This window comes from Mustelus asterias, chromosome 15, assembly GCF_964213995.1.
Source record: "Mustelus asterias chromosome 15, sMusAst1.hap1.1, whole genome shotgun sequence".
NCBI classification, from domain to species: domain Eukaryota; kingdom Metazoa; phylum Chordata; class Chondrichthyes; order Carcharhiniformes; family Triakidae; genus Mustelus; species Mustelus asterias.
Window position 1 is genome coordinate 1024021 of NC_135815.1, and position 24428 is coordinate 1048448.

General features: G+C 47.2%; 1 protein-coding gene across 1 annotated transcript in view; it reads right to left on the reverse strand.

Moving 5' to 3' along the window:
* LOC144504252 (protein EFR3 homolog B-like) overlaps nucleotides 1-24428 on the reverse strand; it is a 156408-nt gene that overhangs the window by 37795 nt on the left and 94185 nt on the right. The window contains exons 12-15 of the mRNA XM_078229338.1: nucleotides 23991-24066; nucleotides 13944-14105; nucleotides 9791-9922; nucleotides 9463-9530 (exon numbers count right to left, since the gene is read on the reverse strand). Coding sequence (XP_078085464.1) covers nucleotides 9463-9530; nucleotides 9791-9922; nucleotides 13944-14105; nucleotides 23991-24066 — 438 coding nt within the window. The remainder of the gene's footprint in view (nucleotides 1-9462; nucleotides 9531-9790; nucleotides 9923-13943; nucleotides 14106-23990; nucleotides 24067-24428) is intronic.

Here is a 24428-nt window from a genome sequence, read left to right on the forward strand (position 1 = left end):
TTCTGAAGGGTTAACCAAGAAGATAGATGAGGGCAGTGTAGTTGATGTTGTCTACATGGACTTCAGCAAGGCCTTTGACAAGGTACCGCATGGTAGGTTGTTGCATAAGGTTAAATCTCACGGGATCCAGGGTGAGGTATCTAAATGGATACAAAATTGGCTTGATGACAGAAGCCAGAGGGTGGTTGTAGAGGGTTGTTTTTCAAACTGGAGGCCTGTGACCAGTGGTGTGCATGATGTGGAGATGCTGACGTTGGACTGGGGTGAACACAGTAAGAGTTTTAACAACACCAGGTTAAAGTCCAACAGGTTTATTTGGTAGCAAATACCATTAGCTTTCGGAGCGCTGCTCCTTCGTCAGATGGAGTGGAAATGTTGGATGTTAGATTTATGTCACATTATCAGTAACCCCACAGCTTGCCTCCTGGACTTGCAGGCTGTCCTGTCTGGAGACAATACACATCTCTTTAACCTGTGCTTAATACTTCTTCCACCCACATTGTCTATATCTCTAAAATCTGGCTGGTTGTAGGGATTCGCATTCTAATCAGTATCCTGTAACTTGATTTTGTGTCTCTGTGCCCTGTTTGAGAGCACATTTCCACTCCATCTGATGAAGGAGCAGCGCTCCGAAAGCTAATGGTATTTGCTACCAAATAAACCTGTTGGACTTTAACCTGGTGTTGTTAAAACTCTTACCAGTGGTGTGCCTCAGGGATCAGTGCTGGGTCCACTGTTATTTGTCATTTATATTAATGATTTGGATGAGAATTTAGGAGGCATGGTTAGTAAGTTTGCAGATGACACCAAGATTGGTGGCATAGTGAACAGTGAAGAAGGTTATCTCGGATTGCAATGGGATCTTGATCAATTGGGCCAGTGGGCTGACAAATAGCAGATGGAGTTTAATTTAGATAAATGCGAAGTGATACGTTTTGGTAGACTGAACCAGGGCAGGACTTACTCAGTTAATGGTACAGCGTTGAGGAGAGTTATAGACCAAAGAGATCTCGGGGTACAGGTTCATAGCTCCTTGAAAGTGGAGTCACAGTTGGACAGAGTGGTGAAGAAGGCATTCGGCATGCTTGGTTTCATTGATCAGAACATTGAATACAGGAGTTGGGACGTCTTGTTGAAGTTGTACAAGACATTGGTAAGGTCACACTTGGAATACTGTGTACAGTTCTGGTCACCCTATTATAGAAAGGATATTATTAAACTGGAAAGAATGCTGAAAAGATTTACTAGGATGCTACCGGGACTTGATGGTTTGAGTTATAAGGAAAGGCTGGATAGTCTGGGACTTTTTTCTCTGGAGCGTAGAAGGCTGAGGGGTGATCTTATAAAGGTCTATAAAATAATGAGGGGCACAGATCAGCTAGATAGTCAATATCTTTTCCCAAAGGTAGGGGAGTCTAAAACTAGAGGGCATAGGTTTAAGGTGAGAGGGGAGAGATACAAAAGTGTCCAGAGAGGCAATTATTTCACACAGAGGGTGGTGAATGTCTGGAACAAGCTGCCAGAGGTAATAGTAGAGGTGGTTACAATTTTAAAAAGCATTGAGATAGTTACATGGGTAAGATGGGTATTGAGGGATATGGGCCAATTGCAGGCAATTGGGATTAGCTTAAGGGTTTAAAAAAAAGGGCGGCATGGACAAGTTGGGCCGAAGGTCCTGTTTCCATGCTGTAAACCTCTATGACTCTATGATCAGTTAGTGGCAACCTTAAAAAGGCTGGCAGAACATTGTTAGTTTGGTCCTGTCAGGGTACGGATCAGGAACACCAGGGGATATTATGAAGTCAGACTAGACTCGAACAATTTGCTATTTTGGCATTAATGTGAGGATAGGATTTTTCACTCCAGGCGCAATTCTACTGCCACACTGGGAAGCTTTTATCAAAGCAAGTTTTATTTAACAACACAGTTTAACTATAACAGATGAATTAGCTTAACTTTTAACAATTATAGAATACTTAAACAAAACAAGATACAAATCTTAACTGCTAACCTCTCACTTGGAGTTCCAATTCAAGCAATATTTCTCTTGCTGACTAAACCCCTCTTCAAAATCAGTTAGCAAAATACAGGCTGATGTGCTTGTACTCAGGTCACTAGTCCTGATGTTCCAAAACAACCTCCAGAGACAGCGACAGGAAGACAGGTCTTGCTACTTTGATAACCAGGCAGACACTCTCTGTTTTAAAATGAAAGAGAAACTGTGTTTCCCTGTAAGCTCCTCCCATTAGTACATGAGTTTGTCTCTGTCAATCAACATAATCAAAACCCCAGAAGAAAAACTAAGTAAACACAAATGCATTAATTCTGTTTAGACAAACACACCATGAGCTATAATGAGTTATTATCCTGCAGTCTCAGCAGGGAGCTGTGTGTTCTTTCAGACAAATTGACTCCTTGTTAAGAATACTGCCTCTTACAGGAAACACGATATAAATATATTTCTAAATGGCACAGTTTCATCACAGTACTCTCAGATCGTCCAGCTTGTGGTCTCCAAAATGAGGCGATCCAAAGAAGATTGCTTACTGGACAATGTTTGACTTTAAAGACAGCAGTAGAAATCAGTGTCAATGAAAGTGGCTGCAAAATCTGGTGCAGGAATGAAGATCTACAAGTTGGGAAGTGTCCATAAGAAATCAAAACAGCAACAAGCATGTCACAGATGTGTCAAAATGGGCCATTCAGCGAGTGAATGCTGGGGCAAGGATAGTCAATGCAAGAATTGTGATAAAATGGGTGACATTGCAAACGATTGTTAGTCCAAAAGGATATAGATAGGCTGGAAATTTGGGCAAAGAAATGGCAGATGGAGTTCAATCCAGATAAATGCGAAGTGATGCATTTTGGTAGAACGAATGTAGGGGGGAGCTATACGATAAATAGCAGAACCATAAAGGGTGTAGATACGCAGAGGGACCTGGGTGTGCAAATCCACAGATCCTTGAAGGTGACGTCACAGGTGGAGAAGGGAGTGAATAAGGCATATGGCATGCTTGCCTTTATAGGACGGGGCATAGAGTATAAAAGTTGGGAGTCTGATGTTGCAGTTGTATAGAACGTTGGCTCAGCCGCATTTGGAATACTGCGTCCAGTTCTGGTCGCCACACTACCAGAAGGACGTGGAGGCTTTAGAGAGAGTGCAGAGGAGGTTTACCAGGATGTTGCCTGGTATGGAAGGGCGTAGTTATGAGGAGAGATTGGGTAAACTGAGGTTGTTCTCACTGGAAAGACGGAGGATGAGGGGTGACCTAATAGAGGTGTATAAAATTATGAAAGGCATAGATAGGGTGAACGGTGGGAAGCTTTTTCCCAGGTCGGTGGTGACGTTCATGAGGGTTCATAGGTTCAAGGTGAGGGGGGGGGGGGAGGTTTAACACGATATCAGAAGGACATATTTTACACAGAGGGTGGTGGGGGCCTGGAATGCATTGCCAGGCAAGGTGGTGGAGGCGGACACACTGAGAATGTTTAAGACTTATCCAGATAGCCACATGAACGGAGTGGGAATGGAGGGACACAAAAGAATGGTCTAGTTTGGACCAGGGAGCGGCGCGGGCTTGGAGGGCCGAAGGGTCTGTTCCTGTGCTGTATTGTTCTTTGTTCTTTGTTGTCCAGACCAGCTTCCTCTGAGAGGAATATTCAGAAGAAGAACCTGGGCACCTTCGAGAAGTAGAACAAGTTGCATTCTATAAAAATAATTTACTGCATGGAAGAAAAGAATGAAGACTGTGAAGAAGAGAAAGTCCAGAAATATGATGAAGAACTCCAACTGAACGTCTTATCCATACAGCGTGAATCACATCAATTCTTGGTGATTCCGAAGTTAATATGGACAACATATTAAGATGGAGGTTGATACTGGTGCTGTTGTATCTTTAATCCCTGAGACTAAATACCAACAAAATCTGAAGCACCTTCCTTAAATTCAGGCTAATATGATTTTAACAACATACATGAAAGAGACCGTGCCGTTAAAAGTTATGGTTGACTTGACAAACTGCGGAGTTGTCTCTCCCTGTGGTCGGTGGTAATTTTCCAGCTCGATTTGGGAGATCATGGTTGGAGAAGATAAAGGTTAACTGGAGTGGTGTCAACAGATTGTTCGATGCCAAAACAGACCTACAGTACCTTCTGAATAAATGCAAGAGTGCATTCAAAGAGACATTGGACTAATTGAAGGGAGTTCAAGTAAAACTCAAAGTAAAGCCTTAAGGTGAACCACAAATTCTCGAAGCAAGAGCAATATGCAATTCAAAGGTTGAAGAATAATTAGTACAGCTTGTTAACACTGCTGTGTTAGAGCCAGTTATAATGAGTGACTGGGTTACCCCATTGTATCTGTCATGAAACCAAATGGTTCAGTTTGTATTGATGGTGATTTTAAAATAACCATACATTCAGTGTTATAGAAACATAGAAACATAGAAAACCACAGCACAAAACAGGCCCTTCGGCCCCACAAGTTGTGCCGAACATATCCCTACCTTTTAGGCCTACCTATAACCCTCCATCCTATTAAGTCCCATGTATTCATCCAGGAGTCTCTTAAAAGACCCTATTGAGTTTGCCTCCACCACCACTGACAGCAGCCGATTCCACTCGCCCACCACCCTCTGTGTGAAAAACTTCCCCTAACATTTCCCCTGTACCCAACCCCCAGCACCTTAAACCTGTGTCCTCTCATAGCAGCCATTTCCACCCTGGGAAAAAGCCTCTGAGAGTCCACCCGATCTATGCCTCTCAACATCTTATATACCTCTATTAGGTCTCCTCTCATCCTACGTCTCTCCAAGGAGAAAAGACCGAGCTCCCTCAGCCTATCCTCATAAGGCATGCCACTCAATCCAGGCAACATCCTTGTAACTCTCCTCTGCACCCTTTCAATCTTTTCCACATCCTTCCAGTAATGAGGCGACCAGAACTGAGCACAATACTCCAATTGGGGTCTGACGAGGGTCTTATATAGCTGTATCATTATCCCCGGACTCATAAACTCAATCCCTCGATTGATAAATGCCAGCACACCATACGCCTTCTTAACCACCTCCTCCACCTGCGGGGCCGATTTTAGAGTCCTATGGACCCGGACCCCAAGGTCCTTCTGATCCTCTACTGTACTAAGAGTCTTTCCCTTTATATTGTACTCCTTCATCCCATTCGACCTGCCGAAATGGACCACTACGCATTTATCTGGGTTGAAGTCCATCTGCCACTTCTCCGCCCAGTCTTGCATCCTATCTATGTCCCTCTGTAACTTCTGACATCCCTCCAAACTATCCACAACCCCACCAACCTTCGTGTCGTCAGCAAACTTACCAACCCATCCCTCCACTTCCTCATTCAGGTCATTTATGAAAATGACAAACAGCAAGGGTTCCAGAACAGATCCCTGGGGCACACCACTGGTGACCGACCTCTAATTAGAAAAAGACCCATCTATACACACTCTCTGCCTCCTTTGGGCAAGCCAGTTCTGGATCCACAGGGCAGCAGCCCCTTGGATCCCATGCCCTCTCACTTTTTCTAGAAGCCTTGCATGGGGGACCTTATCGAACGCCTTGCTAAAATCCATATAAACCACATCTACCGCTTTCCCTTCGTCAATGTGTTTCGTCACATTTTCGAAGAACTCCACCAGGCTCGTAAGGCACGATTTGCCTTTGACAAAGCCATGCTGAGTATTCTTGAGCATACTAAACCTCTCTAAATGCTCATAAATCTTGTCCCTCAGGATCTTCTCCATCAGCTTGCCAACCACTGAGGTTAGACTCACCGGTCGGTAATTTCCTGGGCTATCCCTATTCCCCTTCTTGAAAATAGGAACCACATCCGCAATCCTCCAATCCTCCGGCACCTCTCCTGTCTCCATTGATGATGCAAAGATCATCGCCAGAGGCTCTGCAATCTCTTCCCTCGCCCCCCACAGTAAACTGGGGTACATCCCATCCGGACCCAGCGACTTATCTATCTTGATGCCATTCAAAGATTCCAGCACAACCTCTTTGTTAAAGTCCACATACTCAATCTTTTCAGTCCACCGCAAGCCCACAGTACATCCACCCATGTCCTTCTCCTCTGTGAAAACCGAGGCAAAATACTCATTAAGCACCTCTGCCATTTCTACTGGTTCCGTACTGATTTTCCCGCCTTCACCTTTTATAGGCCCTATTCCGTCACGTCTCATCCTTTTACTCTTCACATATTTATAGAACGCCTTAGGGTTTTCCTTAATTCTACTCGCCAAGGCCTTCTCTTGCCTTATTCTGGCAAATCTGTTCCTAACTTTGCTACATTATTGAAGCCATTGCATAATTTACCGTGTGTGAAACAGTCATGGGACTGGACAACAGAATGTGAGAAAACGTACAAAGATGTCAAAGATTCTTTGCAGAAGTCTGAAGTGTTGGTTCATTTTAATCCAAAGCTACCATTACTGCTTGCTTGTGACACTTCACCTTGTGGAATTGAGGAAATAGTTTCATAAATTATGCCTCTGGAAGAAGAACGACCAATAGTTTTTGCTTCGCCTACTCTGACTAGCGCTGGATCTAATTATGCTTATCGAGGAAAAGAAGCACTGGGAATAATATTTGGCGTACAACCTATCATCATTATTGATATGGTTGTCATTTTGCATTATTGATTGATCAGTGACCCTTTACTATTTCTGGGCCTTCTAAAGGAATACCGTTGTTAGCTGCTAGCCAATTGCAAAGATGGTCACTGATCTTATCTGCACACTCCCACAATATAAAATATTGTCAGTCAAAGCCCCATGCCAATGATGATGCATTATCACGCTTACCTTTACCTATTGAGCAGGTGCCATCGTCTTTTTGCTGTTATTCATTATTTTTCATGAGCAGATAATTTATCTGTGACAGTTTCTCAAGTTCAGAGACATACCAGAAATGGGCAAACCACATCTTTTTCTTCTTGTTTAAAACCCGCAACCCCTAACATGGTTAGGACATTCCAGCTTAGAAATGGCTATTTCTGCTTTTTCCAACAGAATGAGCAGCACAGCCCACATAGAACATCAAAACCCCTCCCAACATGCCTCTAATGCCGAAAGGGAAACTTCTTAAGAAAAGCACTAATAACAACACAATGCCAAAGTGCAATGTGTACTCAGCCCCACCAGGTATGTTTCACAGTTCCAGGTAAAATAACAATAGTAACATACCAGATCTGCAGAACCTTGCCTCACTGTCTAAATGTAAACCTACTGGACAACTCATCAATAGAATTTTGCACCACTTAAAACACCAATGAACTGGTCTGTATCTAATCAGTCTTCATACTCAGTGATGAGCTGCCTTCTTGAAGCACAGTAAGAAGTTTAACAACACCAGGTTAAAGTCCAACAGGTTTATTTGGTAGCAAAAGCCACACAAGCTTTCGAAGCTCTAAGCCCCTTCTTCAGGTGAGTGGGAATTCTGTTCACAAACAGAGCTTATAAAGACACAGACTCAATTTACATGAATAATGGTTGGAATGCGAATACTTACAACTAATCAAGTCTTTAAGAAACAAAACAATGTGAGTGGAGAGAGCATCAAGACAGGCTAAAAAGATGTGTATTGTCTCCAGACAAGACAGCCAGTGAAACTCTGCAGGTCCACGCAACTGTGGGCGTTACAAATAGTGTGACATGAACCCAATATCCCGGTTGAGGCCGTCCGCGTCTGTGCGGAACTTGAAGCACTGCAGTCCCTGAAGTGCAGGTACATCCACAGTGCTGTTAGGGAGGGAGTTCCAGCATTTTGACCCAATGACAGTGAAGGAACGGCAATATATTTCCAAGTCAGGATGGTGTGTAGTTTGGAGGGGAACTTGCAGGTGGTGGTGTTCCCATGTGTCTGCTGCCCTTGTCCTTCTAGGTGGTAACGTTTGTGGGTTTGGAAGGTGCTGTCCAAGCAGCCTTGAGGAAGTTGCTCCTGTGCATTTTGTAGATGGTACAACTGCTGCCACAATGCCTCAGTGGTGGAGAGAGTGAATCTTTAAAGTGAATGGAGTGCCAATTAAGTGGGCTGCTTTGTCCTGGATGGTGTTGAGCTTCTTGACACCATCAAGAGATTGGTTGCTGGAGTTGGCTGTGCTGCCAAGGCAATTGGAGAGTATTCCACCACACTCCTGACTTGTGCCTTGTAGATGGTGGATAGGCTTTGGGGAGTCAGGAGGTGAGTTACACACTGCAGAATTCCCAATCTGACCTACTCTTGTAGCCACAGTAGTTAAATGACTGGTATGACTCGTTCACTTTAGTTTCTGCTCAGTGGTAACCTCCCAGATAGTTGGGATTCAGAGATGGGTGTGTCATCAAACATCAAGGACAGATGATTAGATTTTGTTGGATCAGGCCTGGTCCCTGTTAATGGGGACCAGCTTTAAGCTGGTGGGAACTCTCCCAGCGAGGTGGGAGAGATTAGCAAGCTTGGACGCTCTGGGCTCGCTAATGAGATGGAAATGTGAATTTCCATATTGTAATCAGCCTCATGCCGATTTCCAGCGCAAGTCTCATTACATAAAAAAAATGGCCTGGAAGAGTTGCGATTGGCTGGATGCTGGTCGCGATTCCCACTACAGGCACCCCGCTGATGTCACCTGGATCTACTGCATTACTCAAGCAGCGCAGCAGGCCGGGAGAATCGCCCCCACGATTCTGAGTGTGATTATGGTGACATGGGCTTGATAGACTGAATGGCCTCCGTCTTCATGTAGTGACTCACTAACTCAATGATAACAGACTGTTGCTTGATCAGTTTGTGGGACAATTCTCCGACCATTGATCCGAATCCTCAAATTGCAGTGAAGAGGGTTTGGCAGTATTGACTGCACGAGGTGTATCTTCACTGATTCAATGTTTGGGCGATTGTCACTTTTTGGTCTTCTTTTGCTGTGTAGAAGTTTGATAAAACTGAGTGGATTCTTCAGCCTCTCCAGGGAGCAGTTACGTGTCACTCACAAAGCTCAATAAACTTGTGCAAATTAGTAAAGCACCTGTATAAAATCAACTCTAGGGGAGAAAGTCAACATGATTTTGTCTGGAATTGGAACAAGGAATGCAGGACAGATGCAAAAACGCGAGGTGGTGAATTCCTAAGCTGATCTCCTCCAGAAATGAACCAATTTACAATTTGGAAGCTGGTGACCTTTTCCTGTGTTGGGTCTTCACTGTTGGGTAAAACATGTGTTTGATTACCAACATTTGTAAACTGGGGTCCCAATATTGTATTTAGGATCCCAACTGAAATTGGCGTTAAAAACAAAATATGCCTTCTCTTTTAATCAGAATTAGCATATAAATAGGCCGAGATTGGTCAATGACCACACAAAACAGTCTCAGCGAACTGTGAAGGAAAGTTATGAATGTGAGGAAAATGCAGCAAGTATGTTAAAGATGTCCAGGGCGATTTCAGCCCAATTCCCTGCACATACCTGCTTTCAGCCTCAAAGACTCCCTCTGGTAATAGGTACAAAGCCTCCTTCCTTCTGACTTCAATCACCTGAAAAGATAAATAGAAAATAAGTCAAAAGACAGGTAGAGAATGGGAAGCTGGATCATGGTTTTACTTATTGACGGAGAGTTTCATTGTCAGAGAGGTCAAAACATGGATTTCACTAACTGAGATTTTGAATTATGGGTTTGACTAAGAGAGATCGCAATATCCACTCTGTGAGAGAGATCAAAGCAGAGCAGGAGATAGAGGTTCGCTGTCAGTGTTACTCTATCTCTGGCCCCTGTGCATTGCCCAGTTATCCTTACCTGCTGGATATTCTGGCAGAAGGCAGGCAGGCTGGTCAGCTGGCTAATGAGGTTCAGGTAGGCAGACGAGAGGGCATGAATCGCACAGCATGTCCACACAGGCAGGCTATCCTCATTGGTCAAAGAAAGTTCCTGTTAAATAAAGATATTTTACTGACCCTTGCAGTGCGAATATAAGGTCAGTGATGGACTAAAAACCTGACATGTGACAGAGAAGTGGGATGAAATTTTCACATATGAGATGGTTGAGATACAGGGTGAGATACAGCGTGAGATACAGCGTGAGATACAGGGTGAGATACAGCGTGAGATAGAGGGTGAGATACAGGGTGAGATACAGCGTGAGATACAGCGTGAGATACAGGGTGAGATACAGGGTGAGATACAGGGTGAGATACAGGGTGAGATACATGAAGTGGTTTATGAATAAACAGAATATCTGGCACAATAATAAGATTCAACAAAAGGCAACAAATAAATATAGGAGGGAAAATACAGAATGTAGCTATCAAGGCATGCAAAATAAGATCAGGAGGAAGCCACTTCCACCTGCCCCTCCATAGACATGGTCTTCCAATTCAACTCCTCCTCTTTGTTCTATCCTCACATCCCTTAATATGGCAGGACTGACATATGAAGAGAGACTGGATCAACAGGGCTTGTACTCACCGGAATTTAGAAGAATGAGAGAGGGTCTCATAGAAACATAGAAACATAGGAAAACTACAGCACAAAACAGGCCCTTCGGCCCCACAGGTTGTGCTGAACATATCCCTACCTTTTAGGCCTACCTATAACCCTCCATCCTAATAAGTCCCATGTACTCATCCAGGAGTCTCTTAAAAGACCCTATTGAGTTTGCCTCCACCACCACTGATGGCAGCCGATTCCACTCGCCCACCACTCTCTGTGTGAAAAACTTCCCCCTAACATTTCCCCTGTACCTACCCCCCAGCACCTTAAACCTGTGTCCTCTCATAGCAGCCATTTCCACCCTGGGAAAAAGCCTCTGAGAGTCCACCCGATCTATGCCTCTCAACATCTTATATACCTCTATTAGGTCTCCTCTCATCCTACGTCTCTCCAAGGAGAAAAGACCGAGCTCCCTCAGCCTATCCTCATAAGGCATGCCACTCAATCCAGGCAACATCCTTGTAACTCTCCTCTGCACCCTTTCAATCTTTTCCACATCCTTCCTGTAATGAGGCGACCAGAACTGAGCACAGTACTCCAAGTGGGGTCTGACGAGGGTCTTATATAGCTGCATCATTATCCCCGGACTCCTAAACTCAATCCCTCGATTGATGAAGGCCAGCACACCATACGCCTTCTTAACCACCTCCTCCACCTGCGGGGCCGATTTTAGGGTCCTATGGAGCCGGACCCCAAGGTCCTTCTGGTCCTTTACAGTACTAAGAGTCTTTCCCTTTATATTGTATTCCTTCATCCCATTTGACCTGCCAAAATGGACCACTACGCATTTTTCTGGGTTGAAGTCCATCTGCCACTTCTCCGCCCAGTCTTGCATCCTATCTATGTCCCTCTGTAACTTCTGACATCCTCCAGACTATCCACAACCCCACCAACCTTCGTGTCATCAGCAAACTTACCAACCCATCCCTCCACTTCCTCATCCAGGTCATTTATGAAAATGACAAACAGCAAGGGTCCCAGAACAGATCCCTGGGGCACACCACTGGTGACCGACCTCCATTTAGAAAAAGACCCATCTATACCCACTCTCTGCCTCCTTTGGGCAAGCCAGTTCTGGATTCACAGGGCAGCAGCCCCTTGGATCCCATGCCCTCTCACTTTTTCTAGAAGCCTTGCATGGGGGACCTTATCGAACGCCTTGCTAAAATCCATATAAACCACATCTACCGCTTTCCCTTCGTCAATGTGTTTAGTCACATTTTCGAAGAGCTCCACCAGGCTCGTAAGGCACGATCTGCCTTTGACAAAGCCATGCTGAGTATTCTTGAGCATACTAAACCTCTCTAAATGCTCATAGATGTCTCGTAGAAACATATAAAATCCTGATGGGACTGGACAGGCTGGATGCGGGAAGAATGTTCCTGATGTTGGGGAAGTCCAGAACTAGGGGTCACAGTCTAAGAATAAGGGGTAAGCCATTCAGGACTGAGATGAGGAAGAACATCTTCACTCAGAGAGTTGTGAACCTGTGGAATTCTCTACCACAGAAAGCTGTTGGGGTCAGTTCGCTGGATATGTTCAAGAGGGAGCTGGAGGTGGCCCTTGTGGCTAAAGGGATCGAGGGGGATGGAGAGAAAGCAGGAGTGGGATACTGAAAGTGCTTGATCAGCCATGATCATATTGAATGGTGGAGCAGGCTCGAAGGGCCGAATGGCCTCCTCCTGTACCTATTTTATATGTTTAATTTCCTTTATATCCAAAAATCTTTAGTACTCGGTGCTAAATATTTCAGAGTACAAAAGGGGAAGAGGGACTTTGGAAAGTGAACGCAGTCAACATAAATCTGACTAACAAAGGATTATTAGAAACATAAAAAGCAGGCAAAGGATAGTCAAAGAGTCAGTGGAGGAATGGAGGGACATTGAAGGTGAGGCCTTCAAAAAGCAAAAATAAAATCCTGACACCTCTGCCCATTGTGCACTGCAATACCAGTGATTTTCAACCATCCTCCCCGACCCTGGGGGGCGCCATGCTCTTACCCCCACTGGCTCTTGCCACCCACAATGCGATGGACACATCCCTGACATAACTCTAAAAGACACACAGAGTCCTGATTAACACTGCAAAGTTTAAAGTTTATTTATTAATCACAAGTCGGCTTACATTAACACTGCATTGAAGTTACTGTGAAATTCCCCGAGTTGCCACACTCCGGCACCTGTTTGTGTACACTGAGGGAGAATTTAGAATGGCCAATGTACCTAACCAGCACGTCTTTGGACTGTGGGAGGAAACTGGAGCACCCGGAGGAAACCCACGCAGACATGGGGAGAATGTGCAGACCCCACACAGACAGTGATCCAAGCTGGGAATTGACCCAGGTCCCTGGCATGGTGAGGCAGCAGGGCTAACCACTGTGCCACCGTGCCACTATGACACAAATGGACCAGGTTCACATTATTCACTGAGCTTCATATAGCCGGATTTACACAATTTCTATTCTGGTATAAAAATTGACATTGTTTCTTCTTCATACTTTTGATGGGCTGAATGAACCGAAGCAGCGCTTTCCCACCTAACTGATCTGGGGCTCAGCTAGATTCTCCCTTCTTTCATTTAGAAGCTAAGGCAAACACCATTGTGATGGATATCTTCAAGTTTTAGGGCCTATTCTGGGGTTTGCAGTGTGTCGTATAATTCTATTACAGATTATAATTTTCCACTGGTATTCAACATTAAAAAAAAATTTTATTTGGAAAATGTATTTTCCTTTGTTCCAAAATTGATGCATTTCATGGTTTTACAGGCACATGAAACAAACTTGCAATTTCCACATCCATTTTGCCTACAATTACGAACTATGTCTGCATATAGAATCTTACAATGCAGAAGGAGGCCATTCGGCCCATTGAGTCTGCACCGACCACAATCCCACTCAGGCCCTATCCCCATAACCCCATGCATTTACTCTAGTGAGTCCCCCTGACACTAAGGGGCAATTTAACATGGCCAATCCACCTAACCCGCACATTTTTGGACTGTGGGGGGAAACTGGAGCACTGGAAAAAACCCACGCAGACACGGGAGAACGTGCAAACTCCACACAGACCCAAGGCCAGAATTGAACCTGGGTCCCTGGCGCTCTGAGGCAGCAGTGCTAACCACTGTGCCACCGTGCCACCCCTATACCACACTTCCGATTTTATACACTGTGAAAGACCTGCGGATAATGAACAGTTTGATGGTGAGTGGACAAGGCCATTGCGAAAGGAAGAGGAATAAGAGTGGGCAATGTCCAATCGAACTGCGAGGTATGGAGAAATGTTAAAGCAGGAGTCATCAACAATCGGCTATGGGGGAAGCAGCTGCAGAGAAACATCGGAATGGTTTTCGATGGAGGCCACATGATGGCGACATTTAGAATCGCACAGAAACAATAAATGGAACAAAGCTATGAAAGATGAGGATTCAGCAATGTATTAAAGAGCACAGCACGTACCTGGAGGGCTAATACCACGCGAATAAGATCGACAACCACCTCCTCATTGGCCAGCTCCATGCTGATGAGTGCAAGCATGGCATAGAGTGCATCATAGTGGATGTGGGAGTTATTCTCCTGTTTACAGCTCATATAGATGTATCTGTACAGAGTCTGTGAGTGCTGCAAAAAATATGTCAACTTTCATTACAATGAACAGTTAGTCACACATAAAGAGAGTAGAATTTCTATTGGGATTAATCTGGTCTCCCACTGAACTGCAGGAGATCAATGGAAAGCCTAGAAAAATGGCACAAGGAAGCAGGAGACCAGAGAAACCCTGGAACAAACTCTGCTGTCTCTTTTAAACTTTTATCCATAAAAGAGGGAGATACAGAGGGACACACTGGGGACAGTGGGATACGGAGGGACACACTGGGGACAGTGGGATATGGAGGGACACACTGGGGACAGTGGGATATGGAGGGACACACTGGGGGCAGTGGGATATGGAGGGACACACTGGGGGACAGTGGGATATGGAGGGACTCACTGGGGGACAGTGGGATACAGAGGGACACACTGGGGGCAGTGGGATATGGAGGGGCACACTGGGGGACAGTGGGATATGGAGGGGCACACTGGGGGACAGTGGGATATGGAGGGACTCACTGGGGGACAGTGGGATATGGAGGGACTCACTGGGGGACAGTGTGATATGGAGGGACTCACTGGGGGACAGTGGGATATGGAGGGACGCACTGGGGGACAGTGGGATATGGAGGGACGCACTGGGGGACAGTGGGATATGGAGGGACGCACTGGGGGACAGTGGGATATGGAGGGACGCACTGGGGGACAGTGGGATATGGAGGGACGCACTGGGGGACAGTGGGATATGGAGGGACTCACTGGGGGACAGTGGGATATGGAGGGACACACTGGGGGACAGTGGGATATGGAGGGACGCACTGGGGGACAGTGGGATATGGAGGGACTCACTGGGGGACAGTGGGATATGGAGGGACGCACTGGGGAACAGTGGGATATGGAGGGACGCACTGGGGGACAGTGGGATATGGAGGGACGCACTGGGGGACAGTGGGATATGGAGGGACTCACTGGGGGACAGTGGGATATGGAGGGACACACTGGGGGCAGTGGGATACAGAGGGACACACTGGGGGACAGTGGGATATGGAGGGACACACTGGGGGCAGTGGGATATGGAGGGACTCACTGGGGGACAGTGGGATATGGAGGGACTCACTGGGGGACAGTGGGATATGGAGGGACACACTGGGGGACAGTGGGATACAGAGGGACACACTGGGGGACAGAGGGATATGGAGGGACTCACTGGGGACAGTGGGATATGGAGGGACTCACTGGGGACAGTGGGATATGGAGGGACACACTGGGGGACAGTGGGATACAGAGGGACACACTGGGGGGAGTGGGATATGGAGGGACGCACTGGGGGCAGTGGGATATGCAGGGACACACTGGGGGCAGTGGGATATGGAGGGACACACTGGGGGACAGTGGGATATGGAGGGACACACTGGGGACAGTGGGATATGGAGGGACTCACTGGGGACAGTGGGATATGGAGGGACACACTGGGGGCAGTGGGATACAGAGGGACACACTGGGGGACAGTGGGATATGGAGGGACTCACTGGGGGCAGTGGGATACAGAGGGACACACTGGGGGACAGTGGGATATGGAGGGACACACTGGGGACAGTGGGATATGGAGGGACTCACTGGGGACAGTGGGATATGGAGGGACTCACTGGGGACAGTGGGATATGGAGGGACACACTGGGGACAGTGGGATATGGAGGGACTCACTGGGGGACAGTGGGATATGGAGGGACGCACTGGGAGACAGTGGGATATGGAGGGACACACTGGGGACAGTGGGATATGGAGGGACTCACTGGGGGACAGTGGGATATGGAGGGACTCACTGGGGACAGTGGGATATGGAGGGACACACTGGGGACAGTGGGATATGGAGGGACGCACTGGGAGACAGTGGGATACAGAGGGACTCACTGGGGGACAGTGGGATACAGAGGGACTCACTGGGGACAGTGGGATATGGAGGGACACACTGGGGACAGTGGGATATGGAGGGACACACTGGGGGGCAGTGGGATATGGAGGGACTCACTGGGGGACAGTGGGATATGGAGGGACACACTGGGGGACAGTGGGATATGGAGGGACACACTGGGGGACAGTGGGATATGGAGGGACTCACTGGGGGACAGTGGGATATGGAGGGACACACTGGGGGACAGTGGGATATGGAGGGACTCACTGGGGGACAGTGGGATATGGAGGGACTCACTGGGGGACAGTGGGATATGGAGGGACTCACTGGGGACAGTGGGATATGGAGGGACTCACTGGGGACAGTGGGATATGGAGGGACACACTGGGGACAGTGGGATATGGAGGGACGCACTGGGAGACAGTGGGATATGGAGGGACTCACTGGGGACAGTGGGATATGGAGGGACTCACTGGGGGACAGTGGGATATGGAGGGACACACTGGGGGACAGTGGGATATGGAGGGACTCACTGGGGACAGTGGGATATGGAGGGACACACTGGGGACAGTGGGATACAGAGGGACACACTGGGGGACCGTGGGATACAGAGGGACACACTGGGGGACAGTGGGATACAGAGGGACTCACTGGGGGACAGTGGGATATGGAGGGACTCACTGGGGACAGTGGGATATGGAGGGACACACTGGGGACAGTGGGATACAGAGGGACTCACTGGGGGACAGTGGGATACAGAGGGACTCACTGGGGACAGTGGGATATGGAGGGACACACTGGGGACAGTGGGATATGGAGGGACACACTGGGGGGCAGTGGGATATGGACGGACTCACTGGGGGACAGTGGGATATGGAGAGACACACTGGGGGACAGTGGGATATGGAGGGACACACTGGGGGACAGTGGGATATGGAGGGACTCACTGGGGGACAGTGGGATATGGAGGGACACACTGGGGGACAGTGGGATATGGAGGGACGCACTGGGGGACAGTGGGATATGGAGGGACACACTGGGGGACAGTGGGATATGGAGGGACACACTGGGGGACAGTGGGATATGGAGGGACTCACTGGGGGCAGTGGGATATGGAGGGACGCACTGGGGGACAGTGGGATATGGAGGGACTCACTGGGGACAGTGGGATATGGAGGGACACACTGGGGGACAGTGGGATATGGAGGGACACACTGGGGGACAGTGGGATATGGAGGGACTCACTGGGGGACAGTGGGATATGGAGGGACTCACTGGGGGACAGTGGCATATGGAGGGACACACTGGGGGACAGTGGGATATGGAGGGACTCACTGGGGACAGTGGGATATGGAGGGACTCACTGGGGGACAGTGGGATATGGAGGGACTCACTGGGGGACAGTGGGATATGGAGGGACTCACTGGGGGACAGTGGGATATGGAGGGACTCACTGGGGACAGTGGGATACGGAGGGACACACTGGGGACAGTGGGATACAGAGGGACACACTGGGGGACAGTGGGATACAGAGGGACACACTGGGGGACAGTGGGATACAGAAGGACTCACTGGGGGACAGTGGGATATGGAGGGACTCACTGGGGGACAGTGGGATATGGAGGGACTCACTGGGGGACAGTGGGATATGGAGGGACACACTGGGGGACAGTGGGATATGGAGGGACTCACTGGGGGCAGTGGGATATGGAGGGACACACTGGGGGCAGTGGGATATGGAGGGACACACTGGGGGGCAGTGGGATATGGAGGGACTCACTGAGTAACAGAGGCAAATAGAATAAAGAACAAAGAAAATTACAGCACAGGAACAGGCCCTTCGGCCCTCCAAGCCTGCACCAACCATGCTGCCCGACTGAACTAAAACCCCCTACCCTTCCGGGGACCATATCCCTCTATTCCCATCCTATTCATGTATTTGTCAAGATGCCTCTTAAAAGTCACTACCGTGTCCGCTTCCACTACCTCCCCAGCAGCGAGTTCCAGGTACCCACCACCCTCTGTGTAAAAAACTTGTCTCGTACATCTCCTTTAAACCTTGCTCCTTGCACCTTAAACCTATGTCTCCTAGTAATTGACTTCCACCCTGGGAAAAAGCTTCTGACTATCCACTCTGTCCATGCCCCTCATAATCTTGTAGACTTCTATCAGGTCGCCCCTCAACCTCTGTCATTCCAGTGAGAACAAACCAAGTTTCTCCAACCTCTCCTCATAGCTAATGCCCTCCATACCAGGCAACATCCTGGTAAATCTTTTCTGTAGCCTCTCCAAAGCCTCCACATCCTTCTGGTAGTGTGGTGACCAGAATTGAACACTATATTCCAAGTGAGGCCTCACTAAGGTTCTATAAAGCTGCAACATGCCTCGCCAATTTTTAAACTCAATACCCCACCGATGAAGGCAAGCATGCCGTATGCCTTCTTGGCTACCTTCTCCACCTGCATTGCCACTTTCAGTGACCTGTGTACCTGTACACCCAGATCCCTTTGCTTATCAATTCTCTTAAGGGTTCTGCCATTTACTGTATATTTCCTATCTGTATTAGACCTTCCAAAATGCATTACCTCGCATTTGTCCGGATTAAACTCCAACTGCCATCTCTCTGCCCAAGTTTCCAACCGATCTATATCCTGCTGTATCCTCATCGCTATGACGGTCCTCATCGCTATTCGCAAATCCACCAACCTTTGTGTCATCCGCAAACTTACTAATCAATCCAGTTACATTTTCCTCCAAATCATTTATATATATTACAAGCAGCAAAGATCCCAGCACTGATCCCTGAGGAATGCCACTTGTCACAGCCCTCCATTCAGAAACACACCCTTCCACTGCTACCCTCTGTCTTCTTTGACCGAGCCAGTTTTGCATTCACCTTGCTAGCTCACCTCTGATCCCATGCGGCTTCACCTTCTGCACCAGTCTGCCATGAGGGACCTTGTCAAAGGTCTTACTGAAGTCCATGTAGACAATATCTAAATGGTGGGACATTGAGGGAAGTCAGATATCAGGAGGGGGTCTGGACATACTTAGGGACGGGGGCTATGGATATCAAGTATATCAGGTCAGGAGGTTGGGAGATATGAATGCTGGGTGTGAGAGTTAGGTCAGCGGGATGGATTGAGTCTGGATGGGGGTGTAGGGTTGGCGAAAAGGGAAGGAGTTGGGGGATTGCTGCACCAGGTCGGGTTGGGTAAGGGCCAGATCGGTTGGGGGCATGGTGTGGTGTGTGGTGTCTGGCTTGGGTTAAGTCAATGGTGGGGGGAGGGGAGGGTGAGGCCCGAGAGAGTTTTGGTTGTGGGGTTGTCCCATGCAGGGATTGGTCTGGATGTTTAAAACACTAGAAGTGCTTTTATATTTTCAAGCACTTTCTGACTAACTATTAGTATAACACTGGCAGGATAATCTATAGTTAGCAATTTAAATCGCTTTACCGGATGATTCACAACACAAATGTCCACTGGAAGTTAGCACTTCTGAACATTTGCTTGGTAAGTCCTTACCTGGGAAGTTCCGAGAAGGATTTCTCAGCACAACTTTGGGATACTTCCCAAATCCAACACTTTTTCAGAAGATTAAGGAAATTTGGCATGTCAGCTACGACTCTCACCCATTTTTACAGATGCACCATAGAAAGCATTCTTTCTGGCTGTATCACAACTTGGTATGGCTCCTGCTCTGCCCAAGACCGCAAGAAGCTACAAAAGGTCATGAACGTAGCCCAGTCCATCACGCAAGCCAGCCTCCCATCCATTGCCAGCATCATCAAGGACCCCATGCATTCTGGACATTATCTCTTCCACCTTCTTCCGTTGGGAAAAAGATACAAAAATCTGAGAACACATACCAACTGACTGAAGATCAGCTTCTTCCCTGCTGCCATCAGCCTTTTGAATGGACCTACCATATATCTGATTTTTCTCTACATCCTGTCTGTGACTGGAACACTATATTCTGCACCTTCTCATTTCTTTCTCCTCCTATGTACTCTATGAGCGGTATGCTTTGTCTGTGTAGTGCGCAAGAAACAATACTTTTCACTGTATCCTAATCACATGTGACAATAATAAATCAAATCAAATCATCAAATCCACAAAATCCACCAAAAACCAAAGCTCTTGGTGAGCTCCCAACCCAAATCGTCAATTCCAGATCTCCAGCAATTCTTGCAAATGGTGAACCAGCTGGCAAAGCTTTTACCAAGCGAACAGAGATCACAGAACTCTTATGGCATCTACTTAATAAAGATCAAGTTTGCATCAGGCACATTCTGGCCTGATGCAACCAATCCTGTCCATCACTGTAGCTTCTTCCGCAAGCCTGGGAGTCCTCTTGTTCCAGGAACAACTGAATGGATGTCCATGCACCAAGAGAGCTGTCGGACATGGAGACAAGGGACATGATCATAGAAAAGGAAGGTTTTTCAATAACATGGGCATGCGACTGTGTCATCGATCTCAAGGTTCCAATCAAACAGAAGACAAGCCACGAGTCTAATTCATTGGACAAGAAGGGTCAAGGAGGGATGCATTCCAGAATTCTTTAACAGTATTTTCAAGGGCCATAGCGCCCCCCCCAACAAAACAGGATGTCAATCACATTGAACAACAGGAAGTGTATTCGCGATTGACAGAGAAAGCTGCCAGCGACCACAAGTAAACTTCAACGCATCCATCAGGAACAAATGATTAATGAGGAGTGTAAAGATTAAAGTTTATTTATTATCATAGAAACCCTACAGTGCAGAAGGAGGCCATTCGGCCCATCGAGTCTGCACCGACCACAATCCCACCCAGGCCCTACCCCCACATATTTACCCGCTAATCCCTCTAACCTACACATCCCAGGACTCTAAGGGGCAATTTTTAACCCGGTCAATCAACCTAACCCGTGTCGTAAGTAGGCTTACATTAACACTGCAATGAGGTTACTGTGAAAATCCCCTAGTTGCCACACTCCGGCACCTGTTTGGGTGCACTGAGGGAGAATTTAGCACGGCCAATGCATCCTAACCTGCACATCTTTCAGACTGTGGGAGAAAACTGGAGCACTGGAGAAAACCCATGCAAACACAGGGAGAACGTGCAGGCTCTGCACAGTGACCCAAGCCGGGGATCGAACCCGGGTCCTGGCTCTGCGAGGCAGCAGTGCAAATCGCTGTGCCACTGTGCCACCCGTGTACCCGGATCCGCAGATTCTGCCAATAAGGATGGTCACAGCAGAGAGCAAACAGAGGATCCATGAAAAACCTGGTTTGAGCCACAAAACCACTTTATGATTACAGGTAAAACTTAGTCTACGATGAGCGGCCCTCTGTGGCCAGAAACCCTTCAGAAAATACACCAGAGTTACCTAATTATCATCAAATGGAAAGCCTGGGCCCAATTCGCTGTCTGGGGGCCAGGCACTTCCAAGGCGATTGAAGACACCATTGCAAATTGCCAGGTCTGTACATCATACAGACAGAACCTCAGGGAGTCCATCATTCCCACACAATTTCCTACCATTTCCTGGGAGAAGTTGGGCATTGATTTGTTCATTTTCCATAGCAAGTATTTCCTTACAGCGGTGGACTACTTTGCCAGATTGGTTGAGATGCAGGGGCAATAATTAAGATACTGAAAGAGATGTTCAGGAGTCAGCATCTCGGATGGAAACATGTCCAACAACGGCCTGCAATTTTCAAATGAGTATTTTGGGCACTTGGCCACCAGATCTGGCATTCCATTATGGTGCCATCTTCCCCGAGATACTCACACTCAAATGGGGCAAGTGAAAGAGTGATCCATGCAGTAAAAGCCCTCCCACAGCATAGCCCACACAAAGGTCCAGCCCTTTACAATGTGGCCTGTCCCCATCCAAACTCCTGCTGGGCAGGAAACTTTGTACACAACTCCCAATCCTGCCGAAAAAATTCAGGCCAGGGGTTAATAACCAAGGGTTACCAGGATATCCAAGCAACAGAGCAATCTGATAGGCAGAAGCAAGCTTTACCCACAGCAGAAGTACTGCACGAGACACTTGCCAAAATTACGGAAAGGTGATAAGATCTGGATTAAAGACCTCGAGTGAGATGGTAGCATCATCAGAAAGTATGAGGACCAACCTCACTCCTACATGGCATCACAGAGGACCCTTTTTGCTACCAAATAAACCTGTTGGACTTTAACCTGGTGTTGTTAAACTTCTTACTACAGGAAAAACAGGAGCAGACTCCTCCTCATCCCTAGAACACCGATCCCCACTGTGCAGTGGAGAGATAGCAAGGAACAAACCCAGATGTCAAAACAACCTCCAAACCTACAGGAAGAACCAGCAGCAACAGAGACGAGACACCTCCAGTACCATATATGGGAGAGTTATAAGGCGTCCAGACGGTCTGAACCTTTGAATCGTAGGATTTGGAAGAGGGGCAATGGGGGAGTGATAATGTACTAAGACAATGTAAATATACGATGGTAATTACAATGTAAAACAGAAGGTAAACTATCATCACTTAAAATACATTGGATAAAGACTCGGGGGGGATGTGTAGTAGAAGGGTCCAGTATGCATAGGGCTGATGTGGGACTAAATATAACACCACCCACATAGTGATGTTAGAAAGCAGTGTGTGTTGCGTCAAAAACAGAAAATGCTGGAAAATCTCAGCGGGTCTGACAGCATCTGTGGAGAGAGAATAGAGCCAACGTTTTGAGAGTGGATGACCTTTTGTCTGCTCTGACGAAGGGCCACCCAGACTCGAAACGTTGGCTCGATTCTCTCTCCACAGACGCTGTCAGACCTGCTCAGATTTTCCAGCATTTTCTGTTTTTGTTTCAATCCTCGGATGAGTTGAGTATTGGGCATAATGTGTACCAGCAAGAATGGAGACAGTTCCAACCTTGTACCCTTTGCCGTATATTTGTAAGTAGTTGTAAGAGGCAATAAAGATTTACAGTTAACCTGAGTACAAGTATGAAGACTTCTTCAGACCAGCTGAACTGTAATAATAGGGTGGAGATGCTGGGGAACAGAGGAATATGGAAGGATTACACTGGAGAACAATGGGGTATATATATATCTATATTATATACATATGGCGAGATACCGAGATGTTACAATACAAGAATCACACAAAGCTAGCAGGCAGCTTTAACAAGTAGTTAAGAAAGCAAATGGCATTTTGGCCTTTATTTCAAAGGAGTTGGAGTTTAAAAACAGGGAGGTTTTGTTGCCATTGTACAGGGGGTTGGTGAAGCCTCGCCTGGAATACTGTGTACTGTTCTGGTCCCTTACCTTGAAAAGGATGTAGTAACATTGGAGTCAGTCCAAAGGAGATTCACCAGGTTAATTTCTGGGATGAGAGGGTTGTCCTATCAAGAGAGACTCAATAGTCTGGGTCTGTATTCCTTGGAGTTTAGAAGAGTGAGGGGTGACCTTATTCAAACATATAAGATGCTGAGGGGGTTTGACAGGGTAGAGGGTGAGATGTTTTCACTAGTGGGAGACTCTCGAACAAGGGGACATTGCTACAGGATAAAGGGACGGTCATTTAAAGCAGGTTGTAGAAATTTCTTCTCACAGAGGGTGGTGAATCTCTGGAGTTCTCTGCCCCAAAGGATGGTGGAGGTTGGACCATTCGAAGTATTTAACGTGGGGATGGATAAGTACTTGATAAATTGAGGAATAGAGAGCAATGGGGAAATGGCACAGAAAAGGAGCAAAGGCCGTGATAGATCAGCCATGACCATATTGAATGGAGAGGCAGGCTTGAAGGGCCTGGTGGCCTCCTCCTGCTCCTATTTCTTGTGTTCTTGTGAATAAGAGGATACACTGACCAGAGGTAAAAGAGCCCACAGCTGTTTAAAGAACAGTTCAGCCAGTCGGTGTCTCGGTGTACCTGCTCACTCAGTTTGTGAAGCTGTATTGTCTCCCTAATCTCAGCCCTTAAGGTGAAGAATCTGGTTCTAATTGTTAATAAAACTCGGAAGATGACTCACCTTCTTCATAAAAAGAGTATCCTGTCGGGAACACTTCTCAACATTCAGCATCAGGACTGAGATATCCGGAACAATACTAGGAGTAAGAGGAAAACACATCAGTGTAAGAATACTCAGACACACTCACACACTCACTCACACTCACACACTCACACACACACACACACACACACACTCACACACACACACATTCACACACACACACTCACACACACACACATTCACACACACACACATTCACACACACACACTCACACACACACACATTCACACACACACACTCACACACACACACTCACTCTCGCACTCTCACACTCACACACACTCACACACACACTCACACACACACTCACACAGTCACACTCACATACACACTCACACTCACACACAGACTCACACTCACACACACACACTCACTCTCACACTCACACACACACT